The sequence below is a fragment of the Haemorhous mexicanus genome, chromosome 39 (assembly GCF_027477595.1).
Source record: "Haemorhous mexicanus isolate bHaeMex1 chromosome 39, bHaeMex1.pri, whole genome shotgun sequence".
NCBI classification, from domain to species: Eukaryota; Metazoa; Chordata; class Aves; order Passeriformes; family Fringillidae; genus Haemorhous; species Haemorhous mexicanus.
Genome location: NC_082379.1, coordinates 485,118 through 505,960, shown reverse-complemented (window position 1 = coordinate 505,960; position 20,843 = coordinate 485,118). Strand labels below are relative to the sequence as shown.

The following is a 20,843-nucleotide window of genomic DNA, read 5'->3' as shown; positions in this document are numbered from 1 at the left end:
ACCATTTTGGGCCATTTGGGGCCATTTGGGGCCATTTTGGGCCATTTTGGGGCCATTTTGTGCCATTTTGGGCCATTTGGGGCCATTTGGGTCCTTTAGGGGCCATTTTGGGCCATTTTGGAGCCATTTTGGGCCATTTTGGGGCCATTTTGGGCCATTTTGAGCCATTTTGGGGCCATTTTGGGGCCATTTTAGGACCATATTGGGGCCATTTTTGACACTTTTGGGACATTTTGGGCCATTTTGGGGCCATTTGGGGCCATTTTGGGCCATTTTGGGGCCATTTGGGGCCATTTTGGGGCCATTTTGGGACATTTTGGGGCCATTTTGGGTCATTTTGGACCATTTTGGGCCATTTGGGGCCATTTTGGACCATTTTGGGCCATTTGGGGCCATTTGGGGCCACTTTGGGCCATTTGGGGCCATTTTGGGTAATTTTGGGCCATTTGGGGCCATTTGGGGCCATTTGGGGCCATTTTGGGGCCATTTGGGGCCATTTGGGGCCATTTGGGGCCATTTTGGGCCATTTTGGGGCATTTGGGGCCATTTGGACATTTTTGGGACTTTAGGGGCCATTTTAGGACCATTTTGGGCCATTTTGGGGCCATTTGGTGCCATTTTGGGCCATTTTGGAACCTTTTGGGGCCATTTTGGGCCATTTTGGGTTATTTTGGGCCATTTGGGGCCATTTTGGACATATTTGGGACTTTAGGGGCCATTTGGGGCCATTTTGGGACATTTTGGGGCCATTTTGGAGCCATTTTGGGGCATTTTGGGGCCATTTTTGACACTTTTGGGACATTTGGGGCCATTTTGGGGCCATTTTGGGCCATTTTGGGACATTTTGGGCCATTTTGGGGACACAGGACAACACGGAGGTGACAGGACGGGGGGGGAGGGCTCGGTCACCATTCCCCCTCCCCCACCATTCCCACCCCCCCCCCCTCCCCCACGTCGCCCCTCCCCCACTCACCGAGCACTCTCTCGCCCCGCCCCCCCAGGTCCAGACACGCCCCCTCCAGGCTCCGCCTCCACTCGGGGTCCAGCGGCCGCTCCTCCCCCCCCAGCAGCGCCCCCGAGCAGCGCTCGAGGACCCGCTCGGGGGCGCCCTTGAGCACCAGGAGCTGCTGGGAGCCCGCCTCGTGCACCGACACCTGGGGACAGGTGAGACACAGGTGAGACACAGGTGAGATACCCCTGAGATACACCTGGGACAGGTGAGGGACAGCCCCGCCCCCCAGCAGCGCTCGAGGACCCGCTCGGGGGCGCCCTTGAGCACCAGGAGCTGCTGGGAGCCCGCCTCGTGCACCGACACCTGGGGACAGGTGAGACACAGGTGAGACACAGGTGAGGTACACCTGGGACAGGTGAGATACACCTGAGATACACCCTGAGCTGCTGGGAGCCCGCCTCGTGCACCGACACCTGCACAGGTGAGACACAGGTGAGACACAGGTGAGGTACACCTGGGACAGGTGAGATACACCTGAGATACACCCTGAGCTGCTGGGAGCCCGCCTCGTGCACCGACACCTGCACAGGTGAGACACAGGTGAGACACAGGTGAGGTACACCTGGGACAGGTGAGATACACCTGAGATACACCCTGAGCTGCTGGGAGCCCGCCTCGTGCACCGACACCTGGGGACAGGTGAGACACGGGTGAGACACAGGTGAGACACAGGTGAGGTACACCTGAGACAGGTGAGATACCCCTGAGATACACCTGGGACAGGTGAGATACCCCTGAGATACACCTTGAGCACCAGGAGCTGCTGGGAGCCCGCCTCGTGCACAGACACCTGCACAGGTGAGATACAGGTGAGGTACAGGTGAGGTACACCTGGGACAGGTGAGATACACCTGAGATACACCTGGGACAGGTGAGATACCCCTGAGATACACCTGGGACAGGTGAGATACACCTGAGATACACCTGAGATACACCCTGAGCTGCTGGGAGCCCACCTCGTGCACCAACACCTGGGGACAGGTGAGATACAGGTGAGACACAGGTGAGACACAGGTGAGATACACCTGGGACAGGTGAGATACACCTGAGATACACCCTGAGCACCAGGAGCTGCTGGGAGCCCGCCTCGTGCACCGACACCTGGGGACAGGTGAGACACAGGTGAGACACAGGTGAGACACAGGTGAGGTACACCTGGGACAGGTGAGGGACAGCCTGAGATACACCTGGGACAGGTGAGATACACCTGAGCTACACCCTGAGCTGCAGGCAGCCCGCCACGTGCACCGACACCTGGGAACAGGTGAGACACAGGTGAGGTACACCTGGGACAGGTGAGATACACCTGAGATACACCTGGGACAGGTGAGATACAGGTGAGGTACACCTGGGACAGGTGAGGGACAGCCTGAGATACACCTGGGACAGGTGAGATACACCTGAGATACACCTGAGATACACCTGAGATACACCTGGGACAGGTGAGATACACCTGAGATACACCCTGAGCTGCTGGGAGCCCGCCTCGTGCACCGACACCTGCACAGGTGAGACACAGGTGAGGTACACCTGGGACAGGTGAGGGACAGCCTGAGATACACCTGGGACAGGTGAGACACAGGTGATATACACCTGGGATACACCTGGGATGCACCTGAGATACACCTGGGATACACTTTGTGCACACCTGTCACACCTGTCCCTCATCTGTCTCACACCTGTTACACCTGTCACAGCTGTCCCACCTGTCCCTGTCTCACCTGTGGGGTCTCACCTGTCCATCCCTCACCTGTCCCTCAACTGTCCCACCTGTCCCACCCATCTCTCACCTGTCTCACCTGTCCATGTCCCACCTGTGTCCCTCACCTGTCCATGTCCCACCTGTCCCCCCTGTGTCCCTCACCTGTCCCACCTGTCTCACCTGTCCCACCTGGCTCACCTGGAATTTGTTGGTGGAGTTGAAGGGCAGCTCGGCCACCTTCGGGTGGCGCCCCCAGTGTCCCACCTGTGTCCCACCTGTCTCACCTGTGTCCCACCTGTCCCACCTGTGTCCCACCTGTCCCCCCTGTGTCTCTCACCTGTCCCACCTGTCTCACCTGTCCCTAACCTGTCCCTAACCTGTCCCACCTGTCCCTAACCTGTCCCACCTGTCTCACCTGTCTCACCTGTCTCACCTGTCCCACCTGGCTCACCTGGAATTTGTTGGTGGAGTTGAAGGGCAGCTCGGCCACCTTCGGGTGGCGCCCCCTGTGTCCCACCTGTGTCCCACCTGTCCCCCCTGTGTCCCACCTGTGTCCCACCTGTGTCCCACCTGTCCCTAACCTGTCCCTAACCTGTCTCACCTGTCCCACCTGTCCCACCTGGCTCACCTGGAATTTGTTGGTGGAGTTGAAGGGCAGCTCGGCCACCTTCGGGTGGCGCCCCCTGGCGGCCGCCACCGGCCCCGAGGTCACCTCGGCGAACTTGAGCAGCGCCGACTCCGACGCGTCACCGATGACGTCACGCTGGGGGCGGGACAGGGGCGGGGCCGCGGTGAGGACACGCCCACCGGCCCTCCCTGTCCCTCCCAGTAAGGAAAAACCCCAAACCAGTACGGACCAGTATAAACCAGTATGGACCAGTATGGACCAGTATGGACCAGTATGGACCAGTATGGACCAGTATAAACCAGTATGGACCAGTATGAACCAGTATGGACCGGTACGGACCAGTATGGACCAGTACGGACCAGTATGAACCAGTATGGACCAGTAACCTCAAATCCCAAACCAGTACGGACCAGTATAAACCAGTACGGACCAGTATAAACCAGTATGAACCAGTATGAACCAGTAACCCAAAACCCCAAACCAGTATGAACCAGTACGGACCAGTATGGACCAGTATGGACCAGTATGGACCAGTACGGACCAGTATGAACCAGTATGGACCAGTACGGACCAGTACAGACCAGTATAAACCAGTATAAACCAGTATAAACCAGTACGGACCAGTATGGACCAGTACGGACCAGTATAAACCAGTACGGACCAGTATAAACCAGTATAACCCAGTCCAAACCAGTATAAACCAGTATAAACCAGTATAAACCAGTACAGACCAGTATAAACCAGTATAACCCAGTCCAAACCAGTATAACCCAGTACATCCCAGTATAACCCAGTATGAACCAGTATGACCCAGTATAGCCCAGTATAACCAGTACAGACCAGTATGGACCAGTATAACCCAATATAACCCAGTCCAGACCAGTTTATCCCAGTATAACCAGTATGAACCAGTCCAGTCCCCCCAGTCCCTCCCAGTTTATCCCAGTCCCCTCCCAGTCCATCCCAGTCCCTCCCAGTTTGATCCCAGTCCCTCCCAGTTTATCCCAGTCCCCCCCAGTCCCTCCCAGTTTGATCCCAGTCCCCCCCAGTCCCTCCCAGTCCCCCCCAGTGCCTCCCAGTTTGATCCCAGTCCCTCCCAGTTTGATCCCAGTCCCTCCCAGTCCCTCCCAGTCCCCCCCAGTCCCTCCCAGTCCCCTCCAATCCCCTCCCAGTCCCTCCCAGTCCCCCCCAGTCCCTCCCAGTTTATCCCAGTCCCTCCCAGTTTATCCCAGTCCCTCCCAGTTCCCTCCCAGTCCCTCCCAGTCCCCTCCCAGTCCCTCCCAGTCCCCTCCCAGTCCCTCCCAGTTTATCCCAGTCCCTCCCAGTTTATCCCAGTCCCTCCCAGTCCCACCTGTGCCACGGGCACGCCCTCCTGGCCGGGTTTGAACTGGGCGCGGTTGCAGAGCGTGATCACCTGGCTGAGCAGCGTCCAGGAGGCGGAGCTCTGGTCAAAGCCCTCACCTGGCCAGGTGAGACAGGTGAGGCACAGGTGAGAGACAGGTGAGAGATGGGACAGGTGAGAGACAGGTGAGACAGGTGAGACAGGTGAGAGACAGGTGAGACAGGTGGGACAGGTGGGACAGGTGGGACATGTACAGGTGAGGTACAGGTGAGACAGGTGAGGCACAGGTGAGGGACAGGTGAGAGATGGGACAGGTGAGGTACAGGTGAGACAGGTGAGAGACAGGTGGGACAGGTGGGACAGGTGAGAGAGACAGGTGAGACAGGTGAGACAGGTGAGAGACAGGTGAGGCACAGGTGAGAGACAGGTGAGAGATGGGACAGGTGAGAGATGGGACAGGTGAGAGATGGGACAGGTGAGACAGGTGAGGCACAGGTGAGACAGGTGGGACAGGTGGGACAGGTGAGAGAGACAGGTGAGAGAGGTGAGACAGGTGAGAGATGGGACAGGTGAGAGATGGGACAGGTGAGAGACAGGTGAGAGACAGGTGAGACAGGTGAGACAGGTGGGACAGGTGAGAGACAGGTGAGAGACAGGTGAGACAGGTGAGACAGGTGGGACAGGTGAGAGACAGGTGAGAGACAGGTGAGAGATGGGACAGGTGAGAGAGACAGGTGACACAGGTGAGGCACACGTGAGACAGGTGAGACAGGTGAGACAGGTGAGGGACAGGTGAGGTACAGGTGAGACATGGACAGGTGAGACAGGTGGGACAGGTGGGACATGTACAGGTGAGGTACAGGTGAGACATGGACAGGTGAGAGAGACAGGTGAGACAGGTGAGGTACAGGTGAGGTACAGGTGAGACAGGTGAGACAGATGTGCCCAGGTACCCACCAGGTGTGTGCCCAGGTGTGTTATAACGGTGCCCAGGTGTGCCCAGGTGTGTCTGAGTTATCCCCAGGTGTGCCCAGGTGTATTGTAACTGCCCCCAGGAGTGCCCAGGTGTGCCCAGGTGTGTTATAATGACCTCCAGGTGCCCCCAGGTGTGCCCAGGTGTGTCCCCAGGTGTCCCCAGGTGTGCTCAGGTGTACCCAGGTGTGTTATAATGACCTCCAGGTGCCCCCAGGTGTGCTATAACTGCCCCCAGGTGCCCCCAGGTGCCCCCAGGTGTGCCCAGGTGCCCCCTAGGTGTGCTCAGGTGTGCCCAGGTGTGTTATAATGACCTCCAGGTGTCCCCAAGTGTGCCCAGGTGTCCCCAGGTGTGCCCAGGTGTCCCCAGGTGTGCTCAGGTGTGCCCAGGTGTGTTATAATGACCTCCAGGTGCCCCCAGGTGTGCTATAACTGCCCCCAGGTGCCCCCAGGTGTGCCCAGGTGCCCCCAGGTGCCCCCTAGGTGTGCTCAGGTGTGCCCAGGTGTGTTATAATGACCTCCAGCTGCCCCCAGGTGTGCTATAACTGCCCCCAGGTGTGCCCAGGTGTGGTATAATGACCTCCAGGTGCCCCCAGGAGTGCCCAGGTGCGCCCCCCTCACCCGACTGGTCCTCGGTGGTGTCGGCCGTGTGCACCTGGCCGTCGAACCACAGGTGCGCCACGGTCATGCGGTTCTGGGTGAGGGTGCCGGTCTTGTCGGAGCAGATGACCGAGGTGGAGCCCAGGTGTGCCCAGGTGTGTCTGAGTTATCCCCAGGTGTGCCTAGGTGTATTGTAAGTGCCCCCAGGAGTGCCCAGGTGTGCCCAGGTGTGCTCAGGTGTGCCCAGGTGTGTTATAATGACCTCCAGGTGCCCTTAGGTGTGCCCAGGCGTGCCCAGGTGCCCCCAGGTGTGCCCAGGTGCGCCCAGGTGCGCCCCCCTCACCCGACTGGTCCTCGGTGGTGTCGGCCGTGTGCACCTGGCCGTCGAACCACAGGTGCGCCACGGTCATGCGGTTCTGGGTCAGGGTGCCGGTCTTGTCGGAGCAGATGACCGAGGTGGAGCCCAGGTGTGCCCAGGTGTGTTACAATGACCTCCAGGTGCCCCCAGGTGTGCCCAGGTGTGTCTGAGTTATCCCCAGGTGTGCCCAGGTGTATTGTAACTGTCCCCAGGAGTGCCCAGGTGTGCCCAGGTGCCCCCAGGTGTGCCCAGGTGTGTTATAATGACCTCCAGGTGCCCCCAGGTGTGCCCAGGTGTGTTATAACTGCCCCCAGGTGCCCCCAGGTGTGTTATATCTGCCCCCAGGAGTGCCCAGGTGTGCCCAGGTGTACCCAGGTGTGTTATAATGACCTCCAGGTGCCCCCAGGTGTGCTATAACTGCCCCCAGGTGCCCCCAGGTGTGCCCAGGTGCCCCCAGGTGCCCCCTAGGTGTGCTCAGGTGTGCCCAGGTGTGTTATAACGACCTCCAGGTGCCCCCAAGTGTGCCCAGGTGTGCCCAGGTGCCCCCAGGTGCGCCCCCCTCACCCGACTGGTCCTCGGTGGTGTCGGCCGTGTGCACCTGGCCGTCGAACCACAGGTGCGCCACGGTCATGCGGTTCTGGGTGAGGGTGCCGGTCTTGTCGGAGCAGATGACCGAGGTGGAGCCCAGCGTCTCCACGGCCTCCAGGTTCTTCACCACGCAGTTCCGGCTGGCCAGGCGCTTGGCCGTCAGCGACAGGCACACCTGCGCAGGTGAGGGACAGGTGAGACAGGTGAGAACACGCCTGGGCGGGTGAGACCACCAGGTGAAGCAGGCACACCTGCGCAGGTGAGAGACAGGTGAGACAGGTGAGACAGGCACACTTGGCCAGGTGAGACACAGGTGAGACAGGCACACCTGCGCAGGTGAGACAGGTGAGACAGGCACACCTGCGCAGGTGAGACACAGGTGAGACAGGCACACCTGCGCAGGTGAGACACAGGGGAGACAGGCACACCTGCGCAGGTGAGACACAGGTGAGACAGGCACACCTGCGCAGGTGAGACACAGGTGAGACAGGCACACCTGCGCAGGTGAGACACAGGTGAGACAGGCACACCTGGGTAGGTGAGACACAGGTGAGACAGGCACACCTGGGTAGGTGAGACACAGGTGAGACAGGGGAGATGCCTGGGCAGGTGAGAGACAGGTGAGAACAGGCCTGGGCGGGTGAGAGACAGGTGAGACAGGCACACCTGGCCAGGTGAGAGACAGGTGACAACACGCCTGGGCGGGTGAGAGAGGGAACAGGTGAGACAGGCACACCTGGCCAGGTGAGAGAGGGACAGGTGAGACAGGCACACCTGGCCAGGTGAGAGAGGGACAGGTGAGACAGGCACACCTGGGCGGGTGAGAGACAGGTGAGACAGACACACCTGCACAGGTGAGACCACCAGGTGAGACAGGCACACCTGGCCAGGTGAGAGAGGGGACAGGTGAGACAGGCACACCTGGCCAGGTGAGAGAGGGGACAGGTGAGACAGGCACACCTGGGCAGGCGAGAGACAGGTGAGACAGACACACCTGGGCAGGTGAGAGACGGGACAGGTGAGACAGGCACACCTGCGCAGGTGAGACACAGGTGAGACAGGCACACCTGGCCAGATGAGAGACAGGTGAGACAGGCACACCTGGCCAGGTGAGGGATTGTCTTCTGTCCCACCCTGACCTCCTACCCTGTGATGGAACCCATAATCACCTCAGAACTTCCGTAAGTTCAGGTGGAACCCATAAAAACCTCCACACCTGCGCACATTCTGGCACCTCTACCTGCCCCCAGGTGTTCCTAGATGTCCCTACCTGTCCCACCTGTCTCCACCTGTCCTCCAGACCCTCCACCTTGAGATGGGACCCATAAGAACCTCAGAACCTTTGGTAGAACCCATACAAACCTCCACACCTGCGCACATTCTGACACCTGTACCTGTCCCCAGGTGTTCCTAGATGTCTCTACCTGTCCCTACCTGTCCTCACCTGTCTCCACCTGTCCTCCAGACCCTCCACCATGTGATGGGACCCATAATCACCTCAGAACTTCCATAATTTCAGGTAGAACCCCACAAAAACCTCCCCACCCGCGCACATCCTGACACCATCACCTGCCCTCAGGTGTTCCTAGATGTCCTCACCTGTCCTCACCTGTCTCCACCTGTCCTCCAGACCCTCCACCATGTGGTGGGACCCATAATCACCTCAAAACCTTTGGTAGAACCCATACAAACCTCAACACCTGCCCATATTCTGACACCTCTACCTGTCCCCAGGTATACCTAGATGTCCCTACCTGTCCTCACCTGTCCTCACCTGTCTCCACCTGTCCTCCAGACCCTCCACCTTGTGGTGGGACCCATAAGAACCTCAAAACCTTTGGTAGAACCCATAAAAACCTCCAATGTTCCTCAGGCCCCTCACACATTCTGACACCTCTACCTGTCCCTACCTGTCCCCAGGTGTCCCTACCTGTCCCTACCTGTCCCACCTGTCTCCACCTGTCCTCCAGACCCTCCACCATGTGATGGAACCCATAATCACCTCAGAACCTTTGGTAGAACCCATACAAACCTCAACACCTGCCCACATCCTGACACCTGTACCTGTCCCCAGGTGTTCCTAGATGTCTCTACCTGTCCTCACCTGTCTCCACCTGTCCTCACTTGTCCTCCAGACCCTCCACCATGTGATGGAACCCCTAATCACCTCAGAACTTCCGTAATTTCAGGTAGAACCCCACAAAAACCTCCCCACCTGTGCACATCCTGACACCATCACCTGCCCCCAGGTGTTGCTAGATGTCTCTACCTGTCCTCACCTGTCTCCACCTGTCTCCACCTGTCCTCCAGACCCTCCACCATGTGATGGAACCCATAATCACCTCAGAACTTCCATAATTTCAGGTGGAACCCCACAAAAACCTCCCCACCCGCGCACATCCTGACACCATCACCTGCCCCCAGGTGCGGCCAGGTGCGTACCGTGACGGTGGCCAGCAGCCCCTCGGGCACGTAGGCCACCACGATGGCCATGAAGAAGACGAGGGCGCGCAGGAAGGGGTACCCGATCAGCATGGCCACCACGATGGCCGCCAGGACCCCCCAGAGCCCCGGAACCTTTGGTGGAACCCTAAAAACCTCCACACCTGCGCACGTTCTGACACCTCTACCTGTCCCCAGGTGTCCCAACCTGTCCCCACCTGTCCTCACCTGTCCTCACCTGTCCTCCAGACCCTCCACCATGTGATGGAACCCATAATCACCTCAGAACCTTTGGTAGAACCCATAAAAACCTCCACACCTGCGCACATTCTGACACCTCTACCTGTCCCCAGGTGTTCCTAGATGTCTCTACCTGTCCCCACCTGTCCCCACCTGTCTCCACCTGTCCTCCAGACCCTCCACCGTGTGGTGGGACCCATAATCACCTCAGAACCTTTGGTAGAACCCATAAAAACCTCCAATGTTCCTCAGGCCCCTCACACATTGTGACACCTCTACCTGTCCCCAGGTGTTCCTAGATGTCCCTACCTGTCCCTACCTGTCCCCACCTGTCTCCACCTGTCCTCCAGACCCTCCACCATGTGATGGAACCCCTAATCACCTCAGAACTTCCATAATTTCAGGTGGAACCCCACAAAAACCTCCCCACCCGCGCACATCCTGACACCATCACCTGCGCCCAGGTGCGGCCAGGTGCGTACCGTGACGGTGGCCAGCAGCCCCTCGGGCACGTAGGCCACCACGATGGCCATGAAGAAGACGAGGGCGCGCAGGAAGGGGTACCCGATCAGCATGGCCACCACGAAGAAGGTGCCGCCGAAGAAGACGGCCAGGCCGGCGATGATGTCCACGAAGTGCTCGATCTCGATGGCGATGGGCGTGCGCTCGTTCTCCACACCTGAGGCCAGGCTGGCGATGCGCCCGATCACCGTGCGGTCACCTGTGCTGATCACCAGCCCCGTGGCTGTACCTGGGAGGGGGCAGGTGAGGGTCTGGGTGAGGTACAGGTGTGCACAGGTAGGACAAAGGTGGGACTCAGGTGTGCCCAGGTGTGCCCAGGTGTGCCCAGGTAGGACCCAGGTGGGACCCAGGTGTGTCTAGGTGGGACACAGGTGTGCCCCTGAGGCCAGGCTGGCGATGCGCCCGATCACCGTGCGGTCACCTGTGCTGATCACCAGGCCCGTGGCTGTACCTGGGCGGGGACAGGTGAGGGTCTAGGTGAGGTACAGGTGTGCACAGGTAGGACACAGGTGTGTCTAGGTGGGACACAGGTGTGACCCAGGTGTGTCTAGGTGGGACACAGGTGTGCCCAGGTGTGACCCAGGTGTGTCTAGGTGTGTCTACGTGGGACCCAGGTGTGTCTAGGTATGACCCAGGTGTGCCCAGGTGTGCCCAGGTGTGACCTAGGTGTGACCCAGGTGTGACCCAGGTGTGTCTAGGTGTGACCCAGGTGGGACTCAGGTGTGCCCAGGTGTGTCTAGATATGCCCCAGGTGTGCCCCTGAGGCCAGGCTGGCGATGCGCCCGATCACCGTGCGGTCACCTGTGCTGATCACCAGCCCCGTGGCTGTACCTGGGAGGGGACAGGTGAGGGTCTAGGTGAGGTATAGGTGTGCACAGGTGTGCTTAGGTGTGACCCAGGTGGGACTCAGGTGACCCAGGTGTGCCCCAGGTGTGTCTAGGTGTGCCCAGGTGTGTCTAGGTGTGACCCAGATGTGCCCAGGTGTGACCCAGGTGTGTCTAGGTGGGACACAGGTGTGACCCAGGTGTGCCCAGGTGTGCCCAGGTGTGACCCAGGTGTGTCTAGGTGGGACACAGGTGTGCCCAGGTGTGCCCAGCTATATGCCAGGTGTGCCCAGGTGTGCCCCAGGTGTCCCTAGGTGTGACCCAGGTGTGACCCAGGTGTGTCCAGGTGTGACCCAGGTGGGACTCAGGTGACCCAGGTGTGCCCAGGTGTGTCTAGGTGTGACCCAGGTGTGTCTAGGTGTGACCCAGGTGTGTCTAGGTATGACCCAGGTGTGACCCAGGTGTGCCCAGGTGTGTCTAGGTGGGACCCAGGTGTGCCCCTGAGGCCAGGCTGGCGATGCGCCCGATCACCGTGCGGTCACCTGTGCTGATCACCAGACCCGTGGCTGTGCCTGGGCAGGTGAGGGTTTGGGTGAGGTACAGGTGTGCACAGGTAGGACACAGGTGTGCCCCAGGTGTGTCTAGGTGGGACCCAGGTGTGACCCAGATGTGCCCAGGTGTGACCCAGGTGTGTCTAGGTGGGACACAGGTGTGACCCAGGTGTGCCCAGGTGTGCCCAGGTGTGACCCAGGTGTGTCTAGGTGGGACACAGGTGTGCCCAGGTGTGCCCAGCTATATGCCAGGTGTGCCCAGGTGTGCCCCAGGTGTCCCTAGGTGTGACCCAGGTGTGACCCAGGTGTGTCCAGGTGTGAGCCAGGTGGGACTCAGGTGACCCAGGTGTGCCCAGGTGTGCCCAGGTGTGTCTAGGTGTGTCTACGTGGGACCCAGGTGTGACCCAGGTGTGTCCAGGTGTGACCCAGGTGGGACTCAGGTGACCCAGGTGTGCCCAGGTGTGTCTAGGTGTGTCTAGGTGTGACCCAGGTGTGACCCAGGTGTGCCCCAGGTGTGTCCAGGTGGGACCCAGGTGTGACCCAGCTGTGTCTAGGTGGGACCCAGGTGTGTCTAGGTGGGTCTAGGTGTGTCTACATGGGACCCAGGTGAGACCCAGGTGTGTCCAGGTGTGACCCAGGTGGGACTCAGGTAGGACTCAGTTATACCTAGGTGTGCCCCAGGTGTGTTTAGGTTGGACTCAGGTGTGTCTAGGTGTGTCTATGTGTGACCCAGGTGTGACCCAGGTGTGTCTAGGTGCATCTAGGTGTGACCCAAGTGGGACTCAGGTGACCAGGTGTGCCCAGGTGTGCCCAGCTACATCCCAGGTATATCCCAGGTGTGCCCAGGTGTGTCTAGGTGTCCCCAGGTGTCCCCAGGTGTGCCCAGGTGTGTCCAGGTTAGCTCCAGGGAAGACCCAAGTGTGCCCAGGTGCCCCCAAGTGTGCCCAGGTGTCCCCAGGTGTGCCCAGGTGTGCCCAGGTGTGCCCCCCAGGTGCCCCCAGGTGCGCTCACCCTCCAGGCACATGGTGGAGAAGAAGGCGATGTTCCGGGTCTCCAGGTGCGAGTCGTGGGTGCACTCAGGTGAGCGCGTCTGTGGCTCCGACTCCCCGGTCAGCGAGGAATTGTCCACCTGGGCACAGCCCCGCCCTCACCTGAGCCTCCAGGTGCGCCCAGGTGTGCCCAGGTGCATCCCCAGGTGCCCCCAGGTGTGCCCAGGTGCTCCAGGTACATCCCCAGCTGCCCCCAGGTGCCCTCAGCTGTGCCCAGGAGCCCCCAGGTGTGCCCAGGTGTGTTATATCTGCCCCCCAGGGGCCTCCAGGTGTGCCCAGGTGCCCCCAGCTCTCCCCAGGTGCGCCCAGGTGCCCCCAGGTGCGCCCAGGTGTGCTCAGGTATGTGCCCACATGTGTTATATCTGCCCACAGGTGCCCCCAGCTCTCCCCAGGTGTGCCCAGGTGCCACCAGGTGTGTTATATCTGTCCCCAGGTGCCCCTGGGTGTGTCCAGGTGTGCCCCCAGGTGTGCCCCCAGGTGTGCCCAGGTGCCTCCAGGTGCTCCCAGGTGTGTCCAGGTGCCCCCATGTGTGCCCCCAGGTGTGCCCAGGTGTGTTATAACTGCCCCCAGGTGTGCCCAGGTGTGTTATAACTGCCCCCAGGCGCCCCCAGGTGTGCCCAGGTGTGCCCCCAGGTGTGCCCAGGTGTGCCCCCAGGTGCCCCCAGGTGTGCCCCCAGGTGTGCCCAGGTGTGCCCAGGTGCGCTCACCTTGCAGCCCTGCGCCGCCAGCACCCGGATGTCGGCCGGCACTCGGTCGCCGCCTTTGATCTCCACCAGGTCCCCGACCACGAGCTCGGCCGCGTTCACCTGCAGCACCTGCCCCGCCCGCACCACCGTGGCTTGCTGCAGGTGAGAGCCCAGGGATGCAAATGAGGCCTCGCGTATGCAAATGAGGCCCCCCAGGTGAGGGAATGAGGCCTCAGGTGTGCAAGTGAGGCCCCTCAGGTGAGCAGGTGAGACCCCAGGTGAGCAGGTGGGAACCCAGGTATGCAAATGAGGCCTCAGGTGTGCAAGTGAGGCCCCTCAGGTGGGCAAGTGAGGCCCCTCAGGTGAGCAGGTGAGACCCCAGGTGAGCAGGTGGGACCCCAGGTATGCAAATGAGGCCTCAGGTATGTAAATGAGCCCCACCCAAGTGTGCAGGTGAGACCCCACCCAGGTATGCAAATGAGGTTGCCCAGATAAGAGAGTGAGGGCTCAGCTATGCAAATGAGGCCCGCCAGGTGTGAATGCAGCCCCAGGTGTGTGCCCAGGTGTGTGCACCTGCCCAGGTGTGTGCCCAGGTGTGTGCACCTGCCCAGGTGCGTGCCCAGGTGTGTGCCCAGGTGTGTTCCCAGGTGCGTGCACCTGCCCAGGTGTGTGCCCAGGTGTGTGTACCTGCCCAGGTGTGTGCTCACCTGCGGGACCAGGTTGCGGAAGCTGGCGATGATGTTGGTGCATGCCCAGGTGTGTGCCCAGGTGTGTGCCCAGGTGTGTGCCCAGGTGTGTTTACCTGCCCAGGTGTGTTTACCTGCCCAGGTGTGTGCCCAGGTGTGTGCCCCTGCCCAGGTGTGTGCCCAGGTGTGTGCACCTGCCCAGGTGTGTGCCCAGGTGTGTGCACCTGCCCAGGTGTGTGCCCAGGTGTGTGCCCAGGTGTGTGCCCCTGCCCAGGTGTGTGTCCCTGCCCAGGTGTGTGTCCCTGCCCAGGTGTGTGCCCCTGCCCAGGTGCGTGCCCAGGTGTGTGCCCAGGTGTGTGCCCAGGTGTGTGCCCCTGCCCAGGTGTGTTTACCTGCCCAGGTGTGTGCCCAGGTGTGTGTATCTGCCCAGGTGTGCTCACCTGTGGGACCAGGTTGCGGAAGCTGGCGATGATGTTGGTGCATGCCCAGGTGTGTGCCCAGGTGTGTGCCCAGGTGTGTTTACCTGCCCAGGTGTGTGCCCAGGTGTGTGTACCTGCCCAGGTGTGTTTCCCTGCCCAGGTGTGTGTACCTGCCCAGGTGTGTGCCCCTGCCCAGGTGTGTGTACCTGCCCAGGTGTGTGTACCTGCCCAGGTGTGTGCTCACCTGCGGGACCAGGTTGCAGAAGCTGGCGATGATGTTGGTGCATGCCCAGGTGTGTGCCCCTGCCCAGGTGTGTTTACCTGCCCAGGTGTGTGTACCTGCCCAGGTGTGTGCTCACCTGCGGGACCAGGTTGCGGAAGCTGGCGATGATGTTGGTGCATGCCCAGGTGTGTGCCCCTGCCCAGGTGTGTGCCCAGGTGTGTTTACCTGCCCAGGTATGTGCCCCTGCCCAGGTGTGTGCCCCTGCCCAGGTGTGTGTACCTGCCCAGGTGTGTTTACCTGCCCAGGTGTGCTCACCTGCGGGACCAGGTTGCGGAAGCTGGCGATGATGTTGGTGCATGCCCAGGTGTGTGCCCAGGTGTGTGCCCAGGTGTGTGCCCAGGCCAGGTGTGTGTACCTGCCCAGGTGTGTGCCCAGGCCAGGTGTGTGCCCCTGCCCAGGTGTGTGCCCAGGTGTGTGTACCTGCCCAGGTGTGTTTACCTGCCCAGGTGTGCTCACCTGCGGGACCAGGTTGCGGAAGCTGGCGATGATGTTGGTGCGTGCCCAGGTGCGTGCCCAGGTGTGTGCCCAGGTGTGTGCCCCTGCCCAGGTGTGTTCCCAGGTGTGTGTACCTGCCCAGGTGTGTGTACCTGCCCAGGTGTGTGCCCAGGTGTGTGTACCTGCCCAGGTGTGTTTACCTGCCCAGGTGTGTGCCCAGGTGTGTGCCCCTGCCCAGGTGTGTGCCCAGGTGTGTGTACCTGCCCAGGTGTGTGCCCAGGTGTGTGCCCAGGTGTGTTTACCTGCCCAGGTGTGTGTCCCTGCCCAGGTGTGTGCCCAGGTGTGTGTACCTGCCCAGGTGTGTTTACCTGCCCAGGTGTGTGTACCTGCCCAGGTGTGTGCTCACCTGCGGGACCAGGTTGCGGAAGCTGGCGATGATGTTGGTGCATGCCCAGGTGTGTGCCCAGGTGTGTGCCCAGGTGTGTGCCCAGGTGTGTGCCCAGGTGTGTGTACCTGCCCAGGTGTGTGCCCAGGTGTGTGCCCAGGTGTGTGCCCAGGTGTGTTTACCTGCCCAGGTGTGTTTACCTGCCCAGGTGCACTCACCTGCGGGACCAGGTTGCGGAAGCTGGCGATGATGTTGGTGCATGCCCAGGTGTGTGCCCAGGTGTGTGCCCAGGTGTGTGCCCAGGTGTGTGCCCAGGTGTGTGCTCCTGCCCAGGTGTGTGTACCTGCCCAGGTGTGTTTACCTGCCCAGGTGTGTTTACCTGCCCAGGTGTGTGGCCCTGCCCAGGTGTGTGCCCCTGCCCAAGTGTGTTCCCCTGCCCAGGTGTGTACCCAGGTGTGTGCCCCTGCCCAGGTGTGTGCCCCTGCCCAGGTGTGTTTACCTGCCCAGGTGTGCGCTCACCTGCGGGACCAGGTTGCGGAAGCTGGCGATGATGTTGGTGCATGCCCAGGTGTGTGCCCAGGTGTGTGCCCAGGTGTGTTTACCTGCCCAGGTGTGTTTACCTGCCCAGGTGTGTTTACCTGCCCAGGTGTGTGTACCTGCCCAGGTGTGTGCTCACCTGCGGGACCAGGTTGCGGAAGCTGGCGATGATGTTGGTGCTCTTGAACTCCTGGTAGTAGCCGAAGCAGCCGGTGACCACCACGACGGCGATGAGCGCCACGGCCAGGTACAGCTGCACAGGTGAGAGACCAGGTGTGCCCAGGGGGGGTCAGAACTGACCCCAGGTGTGCCCAGGGGGGTCAGAACTGAACCCAGGTGTGCCCAGGGGGGTCAGAACTGACCCCAGGTGTGCCCAGGTGTGCCCAGGGGGGTCAGAACTGACCCCAGGTGTGCCCAGGTGTGCCCAGGGGGGTTAGAACTGACCCCAGGTGTGCCCAGGTGTGCCCAGGGGGGTTAGAACTGTGCCCAGGTGTGCCCAGGGGGGTTAGAACTGAACCCAGGTGTGCCCAGGGGGGTTAGAACTGACCCCAGGTGTGCCCAGGTGTGCCCAGTTGTATCCCCATGTATCCCCAGGTCTTACAGGTGTATCTCAGGTGTGCCCAGGTGTGCTATAACTGCCCCCAGGTGTGCCCAGGTGTGTTATAACTGCCCCCAGGTGTGCCCAGGTGTGCCCAGGTGTGCCCAGGTGTGCCCAGGTGTGCTATAACTGCCCCCAGGTGTGCCCAGGTGTGCTATAACTGCCCCCAGGTAAGCCCAGGTGTATCCCCATGTAACCCCAGCTATCCCAGGTGTATCCCCAGGTGCGCTCACGTTGTCGGAGCTGCCGCGGTCGCCCTCGCCCTCCTGCACGCCGTAGGCGATCAGGCAGATGGCCGCCGCCACCCACATCAGGCACTGCAGCCCCCCGGCCAGCTGGCGGCCGAAGCGGACGATGCCCGGCGTGCCCCGCGGCGGCCGCAGCGCGTTGGGGCCGTCCCGGAGCAGCCGCTCGGCCGCCACCGCCTCCGACAGACCCTGGGGACACAGGGGACACTCAGGGGTCACGCAGGGGTCACGCAGGGGTCACGCAGGGGGCACTCAGGGGGCACTCAGGGGGCACGCAGGGGGCAATCAGGGGTCACTGAGGGGGCACTCAGGGGTCACTCAGGGTCACGCAGGGGGCACTCAGGGGTCACTCAGGGGGCACTCAGGGGTCACTCAGGGGTCACACAGGGGGCACTCAGGGGTCACTCAGGGTCACTCAGTGGTCACTCATTGGTCCCTCAGGGGTCACTCAGGGGTCACTCAGGGGTCACTCGGGGTCACTCAGGGGTTACTCAGGGTCACTCAGGGGTCACCCATTGGTCACTCAGGGTCACTCAGGGGTCACTCAGGGGTCACACAGGGGGAACTCAGGGGTCACGCAGGGGTCACGCAGGGGTCACTCAGAGGTCACTCAGGGGGCACTCAGGGTCACTCAGGGGTCACTCAGGGGTCACTCAGGGGTCACTCAGGGGTCACTCAGGGGTCACTCAGGGGTCACTCAGGGTCACTCAGGGTCACTCAGGGGTCACGCAGGGGTCACTCAGGGGTCAGTCAGGGGGCACTGAGGGGACACTCAGGGGTCACGCAGGGTCACTCAGGGTCACTCAGGGGTCACGCAGGGGTCACTCAGGGGTCAGTCAGGGGGCACTGAGGGGACACTCAGGGGTCACGCAGGGGACACTCAGGGGTCACGCAGGGGTCACGCAGGGGGCACTCAGGGGTCACTCAGGGGTCACTCAGGGGTCACTCAGGGTCACTCAGGGGGCACTCAGGGGTCACTCAGGGTCACTCAGGGTCACTCAGGGGTCACTCAGGGGTCACTCTGTGGTCACTCAGGGGTCACGCAGGGGGCAATCAGGGGTCATGCAGGGGTCACGCAGGGGTCACTCAGGGGTCACGCAGGGGGCACTCAGGGGGCACTCAGGGGTCACTCATTGGTCAGTCAGGGGTCACCCAGGGGGCACTCATTGGTCAGTCAGGGGTCACTCAGGGGTCACTCAGGGGTCACTCAGGGTCACTCAGGGGGCACTCAGGGGTCACGCAGGGGTCACTCAGGGGTCACTCAGGGGGCACTCAGGGGTCACTCAGGGGTCAGTCTCACCTTGGTGGCGCTCGTGTTGTATTTCAGCTCGAGCTCCTTCACGTCCAGTTTGTGATCGTCCTGTGGGAACCAGTATGGACCAGTATAAACCAGTACGGACCAGTATGGACCAGTATGGAGCAGTACAGACCAGTATGGACCAGTACAAACCAGTACGGACCAGTATGGGCCAGTATGAACCAATACGGACCAGTATGGACCAGTATAAACCAGTATGGACCAGTATGGACCAGTATGGACCCGTACGGACCAGTACAGACCAGTATAAACCAGTACGGACCAGTATGGACCAGTATGGACCAGTACAGACCAGTATGGACCAGTACGGACCAGTATGGACCAGTATAAACCAGTATGGACCAGTACGGACCGGTACGGACCAGTATAAACCAGTGTGGACCAGTATAAACCAGTACGGACCAGTATGGACCAGTATGGACCAGTATAAACCAGTATGGACCAGTACGGACCAGTATGGACCAGTATGGACCAGTATGGACCAGTATGGACCAGTATGGACCAGTACGGACCAGTATAAACCAGTACGGACCAGTACGGACCAGTCCAGCGCCCTCCCAGTACAAACCAGTACAACCCAGTAGCCCCCAAGCCCCTCCCAGTATAAACCAGTTTAACCCAGTCCGCACCAGTTCCAGCTCCCGTTTCATCTCCTCCAGCCGCTCCTTCTCCTTCCGGCCCCGCCCCAGGCGGGAGGGGCGGAGCTCCAACTTCTGGGGGGGAGGGGCGAGGGGCGGGGTCAGGGCGTGGCGGGGGAGGGGTCTCTCCATCTCCCCCCATCCTCCTGCGCCCCTCCCCCCTTCCTTCCCTCCCTTCATTTCCCCTCCCCCATCCTCCTTCCATCTCTCCTTCATCCTCCTCCTCCTCCTCTCCCTCTCCCCTCCTTCCTCCTCCTCTCCCTCTCTCCTCCTCCTCCTCCTCCTCCTCTCCCTCCCTCTCTCCTTGTCCTTCCTCCTCCTCCTCCTCCTCCTCCACCCCTCTCCCCATCACCCTCCTCCCTCCCTCCTTCCTCCCATCCCTCTCTCCTCATCCTCCTCCATCTCCCCTCCTTCCTCCCTGCCTCCCTCCCTCCTCTTCCTCCTCTCTCCTTGTCCTTCCTCCTCCTCCTCCTCCATCCCTCTCCCCATCCCCCTCCTCCCTCCCTCCTTCCTCCCATCCCTCCCTCCTCATCCTCCATCTTCATCCTCCTCCCTCTCCCCTCTCTCTCCTCCATCTCTCCCTCTCCCCATCCCTCTCTCCCTGTCCTTCCTCCTCCTCCTCCTCCTCTCCCTCTCCCCTTCCCTTCCTCCCTCTCCCCTCTCTCCTCCATCCCCCTCCATCCCCTCTTCTTCCTCCCTCCCTCCCTCTCCCCTCCATCCTCCTCCCTCCATCTCCCCTCTCCCTTCATCCCTCCCTCTCTCCTCCATCTCTCCCCTCCCCCTCCCTCCATCCTCCTCCTCTCCTCTTCCTCCCTCTCCCCTTCCTCCCATCCCTCCCTCCTCATCCTCCATCTTCATCCTCCTCCTCTCCCCCTCCCCTCCCTCCCTCTCTCCCTGTCCTTCCTCCTCCTCCTCCTCTCCCTCTCCCCTCTCTCCTCCATCCCCCTCCATCTCTCTTCTTCCTCCCTCCCCCTCCCTCCTTCCATCTCCCCTCCCTCCCTCCATCTCTCCCCTCATCTTGCTCCCTCTCCCCTCTCTCCTCCATTCCTCCCGTCCCTCCCTCCTCCCTCCTCCCATCCTTCGCCTCCCTCTCCCCTCCCCCCTCCCTCCTTCCCTCTCCCCTCTCCCCTCTCCCCTCTCTCTCCCCTCCCCCCTCCATCTCTCCTCTCCGTCCCTCTCTCCCTCCTCCCCTCCCCCCTCAATCCTCCTCCATCTCTCCCCTCCTCTTCCTCCCTCTCCCTCTCCCCCTCCTCCCTCTCCCTCTCCCCTCCCCCAATCCTTTCTCCATCCCTCCCTCTCTCCTCCGTCCCTCCCCCTCCTCCACCTCCCCTCCCCCTCCATCTCTCCCCTCTCTCTCCCCTCCTCCATCTCCTCCATCTCCCCTCCCCCCTCCATCTCCCCCACCCCCCTCCCGACCCCCTCCCGACCCTCTCCCCCCTCCCCCCTCCCCCCCCTCCCCTCCCCCACCTCCTTGCCCATGGCTCCCCTCTCTCTCTCCGGCTCCCTCCCCTCCCCTCCCCACCTCCTTGCCCATGGCTCCCCCCTCCCCCACCCTCCCCTCCCCTCCCCCACCTCCTTGCCCATGGCTCCCTCTCTCTCTCCGGCTCCCTCCCGCTCCCTCCCGTTCCCCTTTTAAACCCTCCGGGGAAACGCCCCAAGGTGACCCCACCTGGGCACACCTGGGGGGGGGGGGAGGGGCGGGGACACCTGGGGGGGACCTGGAGGGGGGGAGGGGACACCTGAGGGACACCTGGACATACCTGGGGACACCTGAGGGACA

General features: G+C 61.5%; 1 protein-coding gene and 1 long non-coding RNA gene across 2 annotated transcripts in view; both read right to left on the bottom strand.

The window, feature by feature from the left end:
• Nucleotides 1-20,553, bottom strand: part of ATP4A (ATPase H+/K+ transporting subunit alpha) — a 37,720-nt gene extending 17,167 nt beyond the window's left edge. Inside the window, 12 exon segments of the mRNA XM_059872926.1 lie at nt 974-1,154; nt 3,343-3,477; nt 4,694-4,803; nt 7,179-7,377; nt 10,367-10,635; nt 12,793-12,910; nt 13,538-13,672; nt 16,401-16,514; nt 17,093-17,296; nt 18,408-18,467; nt 19,055-19,138; nt 20,531-20,553. Coding sequence (XP_059728909.1) covers nt 974-1,154; nt 3,343-3,477; nt 4,694-4,803; nt 7,179-7,377; nt 10,367-10,635; nt 12,793-12,910; nt 13,538-13,672; nt 16,401-16,514; nt 17,093-17,296; nt 18,408-18,467; nt 19,055-19,138; nt 20,531-20,542 — 1,621 coding nt within the window. The 5' untranslated portion in view covers nt 20,543-20,553.
• LOC132341383 (uncharacterized) overlaps nt 1-20,843 on the bottom strand; it is a 62,740-nt gene that overhangs the window by 19,529 nt on the left and 22,368 nt on the right. The window lies entirely within an intron of this gene.